The sequence below is a fragment of the Microtus ochrogaster genome, unplaced genomic scaffold (assembly GCF_000317375.1).
Source record: "Microtus ochrogaster isolate Prairie Vole_2 unplaced genomic scaffold, MicOch1.0 UNK35, whole genome shotgun sequence".
NCBI classification, from domain to species: domain Eukaryota; kingdom Metazoa; phylum Chordata; class Mammalia; order Rodentia; family Cricetidae; genus Microtus; species Microtus ochrogaster.
The window spans coordinates 1,816,293-1,826,766 of NW_004949133.1; the positions used below are offsets into that span (position 1 = coordinate 1,816,293).

The 10,474-nt window shown below is 38.5% G+C and overlaps 1 protein-coding gene across 1 annotated transcript in view; it reads left to right on the forward strand.

Moving 5' to 3' along the window:
- The window catches only part of LOC102000397 (gamma-interferon-inducible protein 16-like), a 20,783-nt gene extending 10,995 nt beyond the window's left edge, over positions 1–9,788 (forward strand). The window contains exons 3-8 of the mRNA XM_026789968.1: positions 531–634; positions 1,675–1,833; positions 3,938–5,089; positions 6,124–6,540; positions 8,473–8,661; positions 9,614–9,788. Coding sequence (XP_026645769.1) covers positions 531–634; positions 1,675–1,833; positions 3,938–5,089; positions 6,124–6,540; positions 8,473–8,661; positions 9,614–9,649 — 2,057 coding nt within the window. The 3' untranslated portion in view covers positions 9,650–9,788. The remainder of the gene's footprint in view (positions 1–530; positions 635–1,674; positions 1,834–3,937; positions 5,090–6,123; positions 6,541–8,472; positions 8,662–9,613) is intronic.
- Positions 9,789–10,474: the final 686 nt, after the last annotated feature.

Below are 10,474 nucleotides of genomic sequence, written 5' to 3' on the forward strand. Positions count from 1 at the left end.
ACACTTTTAATCCAAGAGCTTTCTACTTGAATATTGTAAACAGAATTAAATAAAGTCAACCAGAGGTCAAGAGTCAGAATAAGCAACCAGTTGACAGGAAGCATACATAGATTTTTTTAAAAAAAAAAATCAAGGGGAAGAGAGAGTTAGCATGATGGTTAGAGAGAAGCACGGGCTGTCGAAGTAAGGAAAATTGAGGTTGAGAGGTTTTAGTTTGAGTTGATACAGAAAAAGGGGGACCAAGGGATGCCAGTGGACTAAGAAGGTACCTGGATCCTTTCTCTGTTTCTGGGAGCTAGCAGCCTTTCACCCCAAAATCTGGCTCCTGAGTCTTTATTGGTATAACTGAATGGTTGAGGTTTTGTTAAAAACAACAAAAATTCGTTGTCTTTCTGTAAAATCATTAGTAAAAGTAGAATAAACTATCCATTTCAGTTTGGAAAACTGAAAGGAAAATAAATAATTTTTAATGAGCTTCAGCCATTTTCACCCATTTCCATGGATTTACTGCGATTTCTTTATCCGTATAGTTGAAAAACAAAAGAAAGGAAAGAACAAAACTGCAGTAAAAGGAAAGCAAGGGGAGCCCAGCAGTGCCCATGGTCTTTGCTCCAGGAATGCACCCTCTTCAGAGGTAAGGTGGCTGATTGCCCAACAATGCTTCCACTCAGGTACCACCTTTTTTTAATTCTTTAGGAATATGTAAGACTGTACCTATCTCATCCAAGGCTCTGTGAGAACAAGGTTTGAAGTCGACAAATTTATCACGACTTCTCACTCACTGTGTGTCATATTTACCACATGATCTAACTTGTGCAGTATGACCCCCACACACACACACACACCCAAGGATGCAAACAAAAAAATCACTATCTGGCTTTTTAAAGACCACTTACTGAAATAGCAGTTGCTTTGGGATGTAGCTCTTAAAAAGATTCATCCTAAATATGGGCTATGTATTTCTACACCCAATACTCTTCTAATACCACAAGGATAAATGGGGTGAGATTAATGAAATTTTTCTACTCCTCTATGAGACACCATTATATGTCTTAGCTAGGGTTCCCATTACTCTGAAGAGATGTCATAACTATAGAAATTCTTATTATTATTTTAAAAAACACATTTATTTGGGGCTTGCTTACATTCAGAACGTTAGTCCATTAATATCATGGTGGGAAGCATGGCAGGATGCAGGTAGACATTGTGCTGGAGAGCTTTCTGAGAGTTCTACATCTTCTTAGATGTTCTACAGCAACAGAGAGTGACATTGGGCCTGGCTTGATCATCTGAAAGCTCAGTGACACACTTTCTCCAACAAAGTACACCTACCCCCAAAAGGCCATACTTTCTAGTACTGATACTCCCTGGTGATAAAGCATTCAAATCTGTGAGTCTATGGGGCTATTCTTACTCAATCCACCACAATATACAGTCCATCTTTTAAGAATAAGGTATGCACAATGACAAAAAAATATAATTACAACTCCATAATAAGGAAAAGATTCTTGTGGTTCTGAGAATATTATGTGTGACCTTATTCTAAAGCCATTACTACAGACTGGGGATAAAACTTTATAGAAAAGCACAATTTAACATGTACAAAGCATGGTGTTCAATTTTCAGTACATGAGAAAATCAATAAAGAAAAAACATTTTTTCTTTCTGAAAAAGGAAAAACGAACTGCGCAAATTGAAAGTGGCAAAAAAAGGAAGCTTATCCAAGAGCAGACTCAGCCTCTAGAACCTTCAGGAAGCAACACACAGAAAGATGAAGGTTGTCTCCAGACTTCTCAGAAGCCTCCAACACCATCCAGCAATTCCTCCAACAAGGTACCACTTTCCTCTTCCCAGTGCTTGCCCCTTCCCTAAGCTTATCACTGGACTCACCATAGCCTTGGAAAAATGTCTCACTGACCCCATACTACAAAGATTTCCCTCATGTTAGTAAATAGCTCATTATCTAATTATGTATCAGAGCCTATATATACAAATAATAGAAAAGGAGAAAGAATTATGAAAAGGTAAGTACTTACGAAATTATTTCTACGGCTATCAAGCAACTTTCTGCTTAGGGTTCAGACGGAAGTATAGAGGAGACAGAGATGAACACTGGGATATATAAATCCCCAGTGCCTACTTTCTTCTCAGCCCTTTTCCCTTTGCTGGTGATCCAATTTCAGGGGTTATTCTTGTCATTCTGTGTTCCTCTTAGCATGTTTTTATGATTCATGCTGTTTCCCTGCCTTGAAGTCTTTATCCCTGTCTATCACTAACCAGTAGAACTGAAGCGGTCATTTTTGCTACGAGTCAGATTCAGACCTCTCCCAGGCATACACTAAACTCTCCCAGATATTCCTCATCAAAGGGAACAAAATCTTGTTCCCAGTGTGGTGCCTTCTTAATATAATTGCAACAACCATAGCCTTGAAAGAACTAACCTCTTAATCATGTACTTTATTGTATATGTCGCCTATTTACCATGCATGTATTTTGAGATCATCACTTGCAATTTACAGAAATGTCCTTATTTTCTTGCATGGTACAATTGTACTGAATACCTGATATGACCAATATTTGATCTTTTTAAATGATAGAGTCCTGTTACTTAGCATGGGAACTCCTTAGGCACATCAAATTACCTGTGTTTGAGATGATGACAGCAATACAATTGATATGCACACAAGTCTAGAAAATAGGCTACAGCTAGGAAACATTTTGGCTAGAATGGAATCAGCTTCACAGGAATTGTTGAATTTTACAAGACTTTTATCTGGGATGATCAAAACCATAAAGAGAAACCAGTAAAAAAATGACCTTTACAGTTATACGAAGGTATTTGCATACAAACTTCCCTTTGCTTTTAAAGCAAAATTTATAGTCTTTAAAATTTTTTGCACTGATCTTTCATTGTATTTTAATAAATAAAGTTGCCTGAAGGTCAGAGAGTAAAACAGCCACACTGATTAGTCTTAAAGTCCAGGCAGTGGTGACACATACCTTTAATACCAGTAGCCACACTAGTGTGGGCAGTAGTAGTGCACGCCTTTAATCCTAGCACTGGAGAAGACTATAAAACAGGAGGGGACAGCTCTCTGACAGTCTCATTCTGAGATTCCTGGAGGCAGGATCACCATTTCTGCTTAGGTAGAGGTAAGTGTCAGTGACTGGCTGTTTTGTTTTTCTGGCCTTCATGTTGAACCCCAGTTTCTGTCTCTGGGTTTTTTTTATTAATCATGCTGCAGTTTTATACCGCTAAGATTATGAAAGTGTAGTGAATGCTCTAACCAGATCTGTTGTCTGAACTACAAGTAGTTCTCACATATGTAGAAGTTGTATTTAACTGGAGTCATGGTCATTTTAAAGACCTAAACAGAGGTTTCAATGAGTCCAGATAGTCTTCAGGCATCTTAGTTACTCTGTCAACTGAGCTTCATCATAATTCAATAAATCCATCTAAGTGGATCAATTTTTAGCATACCTGTCACACAATTTCCATCACATCATCTGAAAGTATTTGGGTGTTCGCTCTCTGTGTGCACAATAAGGATCAAATATTTGATGGATTGGAAAGTCTACATGAAGAAAAGTTCAGAAACAACAACTTTTACTACATGCTTAGTTTCCCATGAAATGATACTGAGAATTGAACCAGACTAGGAAATATTTGGCCAGTTTTGTAAGATACTTTGAGCTAGTATTCCATCCCATACCAGAGAAAATTCAATACCAGACTTTTAAGAGAAGCTGTAATATCTAATAGTAAGAGTGAAGGCTAGGTGTTAGAAGTATGTTCTAAACAATTCTGTCAGCCCAGGAGCAAGCTGGCAGGGTTAAAGTTCTCGTTATAGAAGGGAAAGTGAATAGAAGCACTTGGTCTCATTAAAAAAAAACCAGTAAACAGTATTAAAAGTATCTCAATCCTATTTTTCTTTAGAAACAGAAAACCACAAACACCAAACAACAGAGTACTCTAAAGATAGACGATTCCCAGAAAAAACACCAGCTTCTAGGATTGTCAGCAACCAGCAACTCCTCAGCTGCATGGGAAGGCCAGACTCTTCAGGGTCTCGCGGCAACAGCTTCTAGCAGCCTCAACACTCCCCAGACATTTCCAGCAACATGTGACTCTTTAAAAACGTCTCAAGGCTCTCCAGAACCACACTGCCAAAGTTTTCTAATATCTCCAGTATCAGACTCTAGCATCCATCCCATGACTCTAACACTATCCAGTCGTGTCCAAACTCCTTATGAACCTTCATCAACAGCATCCAGTAATGTCTGGGTCCCTAGTGTGTCTTCAGAAACGGTGTCCAATTCTCTCAGTGCTCCTCAGATGTCTCCAGTATCATGCTCCATCCGTGCCCAGAACCTTCACGTACCTACAAGAGCAGCATTCAATAGCATACAGACTCTTCACAATCCTCAAACAGGATCTGGAAGTGCCCAAAGCCCTAGAGTACCTGCAACATTGAAAAGCAAATCCCAGGTCATAAAGACGCCTCCAGCAACAGGATCCAGCAGTGTTCAGGTGCCCCACACTCTTCCAGGAGCAGTGCCCAAAAATGTCAGCACCACTCAGGTGCCTCAAAGAACAACAGGCAGTAGCATTCAGACTCTTAACACAGGTAGGGTAAATGTACCCAAGAATGTACAGGTCCCAGGTCCCTTAGCAACAGTACCTGTTTATGTCCTGACTTCTTTGCCATCTTCAGCAACAGCATCTAGTAGTCTCCAGGTACTTCCACTAACAACATCCAACAGTCTTCCGGATGGGGTGCCTAGACCAATAGCGACAAGTAGAGTCCAGACCACTCAAATTCATCCAGCAGCAGCATCCAGCTTCAACCAGGCTCCTCATGCTCCTCTGCAAACAATGCCCAGAAGTGTATGCCCCACTCAAGATCATCGAGGAGTAGCATCCAGCACTGGTCAGGCTCTTCCCTGTCCTAAAGTAGAAGCACCCAGTTGTGCTCTGGCTTCCCAGATGCCTTCAGCAACAACATCTGAAAGTCTCCTAGCTCCACCAACAACATGTCTCCTTGCTCCAATGGTGTCTTCAGCAACTACCAGCAGCAGTTCATATGAGGTAATGGCTTCCTGCTCTCACAGTATAATGATGAAGATTAGCACATGTTTGCATTATTATTATGTTATTAATCTATATGGACACATAATCTTTTACTTAAATAATCACTATTTTTATTGTGTATAGTAACTGATCCTTCCCTACATTCAATTTTAGAAAACTTTGTATATTCTACTCCATTAAGAAAATGTCTGACTTAGTGATCAGCTGATCATGCCTACTCTGTAAAGAGTATGCTGAGTCACGTGCGTATTTAATTTTGCACATTATACTTTTTATTCAAGGTGTTTTCAGATTGTGAATCGCTGCTGCAATTATATTGGAAGTGTACTTCCTGATGTTAGAACACATCAGTTGGTAATCACAGTTAAGCCCCATCACCCACAGAGTGAAGTCTGCATGTTTCCAAGTCAAGGGTCAGAGAGTGCTTCAGTTATAGCTGCCTCCCTACGCTGGTACCCAGGTCGGCAGTGACTGTCCTCGTGCTTCCTCCTCCAGTTCTACCGTGTTGCCTCCATTTCAAAGTGCTCTCCTGATGCTAGAAATGGAGTAGCATACTGAGAAGGCAGGTGATCAAAGTAAAATGACCTCATGAACATTTTCTGGTCCCAGGATTTTCCTCCATACCTGTTATATTAGAAAAAGAAGAGCTACTAGCCTGAACCCTTTCTGAGTAGAAATATTTTAGGGTATCTTCCTAGACTTTCTACCTATCCCTATTACAAGAAAGCTCTAATATTTAGTCCAGGTTTTGTAATCAAACATTTCCAAATGTTCCTCGAATAACAACTTAATTAGAGCTTGGAGCCTTTGGGTTCAGTCCCCATAAATATAAGTAAAAACTCTTTACCTACCAAGTAACATTTATATTAATTAGAATAACTAGATAATAATTCAGGTAAATATCCATTTTTCACTTTATCTATATTATAGTATGGCTATCATTGTTTAGATGTTCTCCACTGTACTCAGTGGAATTGTGCATTATGATCTGTCTGAATTATGCATGTTTATCCTGTGTGTGTTTTATGTAGACACCAAGGAGGGGAAACATACCAAAGGAACCTGCTAAGGAAGAAGGTTATCATCGAGAACCCAAAGAAGTGATGGTTTTGAAAGTAACAGAACCATTTACTTATGATTTGAAACTTGACAAAAGGATGTTCCATGCCACAGTGGCGACTGAGAATGAATTCTATAGAGTGAAGATTTTTGACCCAGATTTAAAGAACAAGTTCATTCCAAATAAGATCATTGCCATATCAAATTATTTTGGCTCAAAAGGATTTCTGGAAATACACGAAAGTTCCTGTGTGTCTGATGTAGACAAGAACAGAACCATGGATATCTCAAAAACACTGAGGAAAAGAGCCAATGCGACTCCTAAAATTAGGGATCTTTTCTCACAGGCACAGGGGACATATGTGAGTGGAGAGTTTGTGGTGTATCAGGTAAGCCATTGTGATACTTGGGAAATTCCTTTTGCAGTCTGGGATTTTAAGTTTTAACATGTCACTGGAATTTGCTCAACTTATTTAACACAGGAAGTAACTTCGCTTCTTGTCAGAAAGAGATGAGTACGGTTTTCTCATTTAGGGATTGGGAGAGTCTCTTTTTCTTCTCCACAAGGTAAAACCATGAAAAATCTTTAGAAATCGATTCATCAATAACTTTGGCATTTTCCTGGCTATGACAATCAATTATGTCCATCTTATTCCTAGACAACGTTCAGTTTATAGAACATTTTCCTTTTAGATTCTATTTCTTTGATAGCTTCCATACCCATATTATTGGCAACTCAGTTGCCAGAACAGCCAAACTCAAAGCCTACATACAGTTTGAGATGATAAGAATAAAAAAACAAGAGACTATTCTGCTCCAGGTTGAAGCCATGACCAACAAGCCAAGATTATTTCTTTAATGTGTTCTAATTATAATATTCTTTACATTGTATCAAGCTCTTTTGATAGGGTGACTAATGTTTTAAATAATGAAAGGAAGAGGAGTTTAACAGTCTAGTTTAATTTCATGATTTATAATTGGGCACACTGGAAGTGAGGACACTCTAGGAAATCTAAGACTTTCTGGTGTTTCTTTGAGTGCCGATGCACCAATTCATTGGTATTCTTGTTAAGTGTATGATTTCATAACTCATTGTTTATGAATCAGTCATGCTTTTTACTTTTATCTACACTGTCTTTGACTGTGCTGGTGAATTTGGTTACACAATTAATAAGTAAACTAAGTTGGAACCAAACTTAAATGCCAGATTCAACCTATGAGGAGTTAGGAAGGGGTAGAGTGAACGATGTGTGTCCTGAGAAAATGTGATCCATTTAAAAGGAGAATGTGTGTGTGTGTGTGTGTGTGTATGTGGTGTGTGTGTGGTGAGTGAGTGACTTTATCAGTCTTTCTCTCTGTCTTACTGTTACTCCCTATTTGTATGTCTGTGTATTTGTTTCTCATACTAATTATTATTTCTGTTAGTGTGTTCTTTTTGTTTCATTCTTGTTGGTTTTCTTCTTTATTCACCTTTTTGTTTTCTTAAGAGAGAGAGAAAGAAGCTATGGCATTGGAAAGGTAGGGAAGTGAAGATAATCCAGGAGGAGAAGAGAAAGAAAAATTATGATCAGATTATGTTTCATTAAAATAAGTTTATCTTCCATAAAAATTAAAATACATGAAATGAAAAAGACTCATAGTAGTGTTTCTCAGACTGACAATGAGCCACGAGTAGCCTTTCTTCTTGGGCCTCCTGGAAATGCCTAAGAAACCTGCAATGGGAACTAAACAGTTATTGCTGTTTATTTTTGTTTTCATTTTTTGTCCCTTAAGAAATCTCAGATACTCTTATATGTTACCATAGCACTTAGAAATATACTCATTTTTTTCTAAAAACACCCAGCAAAAGAAATCATCAATTAGGTGACACATAAGAGTGACTTCCAAGGGCTGCAGTGATAACTCAATCATTAAGGCTACGCCCACAAGACTACAGGAGGGAGTTCAAAGAAAAGACTTGTTCACTTAAACACCTTAAACTTTCTTGTTCCTGATAACATTTTTTTTCATCATTTATTTTGTCTGTGAGGAATGGGCAGAAACACAAATGCTTTTAGAGTATTGTGTAAGTCAGGAGAGAAGCTCCACAAATGAGTTTCTCTTTCTACCATGAGACCTTCTCATTGAGCCCAGGTAATTAGGCTTGTCAGCAAGCCCCCTTCTCCAATGAGCCATCTCACTGGCCCTTGTGCCTGTGATTCTAAACCTGAGAGCCATCCTTGCCTTGGCAAGGACAAGTTTATGCCGACACTCTTTATTCCTCACAGAGGTGACAAGCTTTGACATATTTTCTAAAAGATAAGTGTTAACTTGCTTTTCAGAAAACTGAGAGGAATCCCTTAATTTACTATGGAATTGAAGATGATACAGGGAAAATGGAAGTGGTGGTCCATGGAAGACTGACCAATATAAAGTGTGAGCCAGGCCAAAAACTTCGACTCATCTGTTTTGAATTGTCCTCAAGCACAGATACATGGCAGCTGAAGTCTGTAAGACACAGTAACATGCAGGTGTGTGCTCTGGGTTTTAATATTCTTAAGAATCATTCATATATAGTGTACTTGACCTTTGACATTACATAGACAATCCAACATAAGAATAAAATTAAACTTTTCACATTTAATAATAAAATTCCTTCCAGTATCTTTTAAGTAAATATTTCTAAATCGTAATAAAGAAAATAAATTCAAAAGTTGTTATAAGTTTACCTAAATGACAAAAAAGTATCTCTCCTATCAAAGCAGAGAGATAATTTGAGAAAACTCAGGTTAATTAAGATGTTTGTTTCATATTCTGACTCTGTGATTTTTCAAATTTAGCAAAGACTAAAACACGAAGAGCCTTGGAGTCTTCATCTATAATATTCAAATACTGTCTGTTACAGAGCATGATGAACAGAAATCATAAGTTCCCAAGGATGCCCTGGGCAAATCAGACCACAGTGTGCTAAAATCCACAATCCTTGTCATACTTACACATTGTGTGGGATTCATTTTACACTTTAAAAAAGGCCACAATAACCACGTGAACAGAAGAAATAGAAGGGATCACATGTTCGTTCACATAGAAACACTCTTACAGCACCATGGTTCCCAGACCACCAGCCAAACTTTCAAACCTTCCCCCATGGCAGTTGCAACAGCAAAGTCCTTTCTCCCTCCTCCCAGCCTGCCTGTTCAATGAGACTCTGCAACTCAATCTATACCTATGGATGACAGCTCTTTCCTCTCTTCTGGAGCTCTGTGTCATAACCGGGCCTTCCAGCTGTGTGCTGTAGGAGTGGACTAGCTACTCTCATAGTCCCAATAAGGGTAGAAAGCTGACTCCAAGGACAGAGTGACATTTAAGGAGATAGACCAGTAAGAAATGGGATGTGACCCATAGGGACTCATCAGTATGAATGTAGAGAATATTTGGAACCATTTCAATTTCACTTGATCTGACCTCATCTTCTTCTTTAAGGTCGTCAATGTCAGAAAGAAAGCCACTCTAGCCTGATTCATATCTGAAAACCTGGATGCGAAGGATACTATTTATGGAGATAAGATCCAAGTCCAGAAAATACATGTATACATGAACTGTTGAAATACCATATCTTTGAAATCCAGCTCCTTTTGTTTTGATTTTTCAAGACAGGATTTCTGTTTCGTCATTGTTGTCCTGGAAATCACTTTGTTGACCATTCTGGCCATGAACTCAGAGATCTACCTGCCTCAGCCTCCTGAGTTCCAGGATTAAAGGCCTGGACCACCACCACCAGACCTGCCCTTAATTCTAGGAAATAGTGATTTTTTTTATTGTTTATACACATTTAATGATTTAAGTTCTATGTTTTCTATCAATATCTTTATACTTATTAATCTATAAGTTTTACATATAAAACTTAAAAATAAAACCACATCTTGATAAAGAAATGATTCCTTGGGAATATCTTTTAGCCATTTGAGAGTTGCTGTAAAATCAAAAGTATAGAATACAAACTTCACATGTGATGTTAAAGACCAAGCATGCCAAAGAACAAGTAGTCTGTGTCCACCCCAGAAAACTCAAGGCATTAATAAAAGACACAGGAGATGGTTGAATTCAGCCTTGAATTCAGACTCTACTTTACTTGTTTGATAACCACGGTTACACTTTCCAGCCAGAGATCATTATCTGCATCTACTGTGTACACACATTCTTCTACCAATATATCCGAAGCCTTTTGACCACATGGGCAGCCACATACATCAGATATGTGTGTGTGTGTGTGTGTGTGTGTGTGTGTGTGTGTGTGTGTGTGTGTGTGTTGGAAACAATGAAAATGATTGCTGCCCTTAGAAA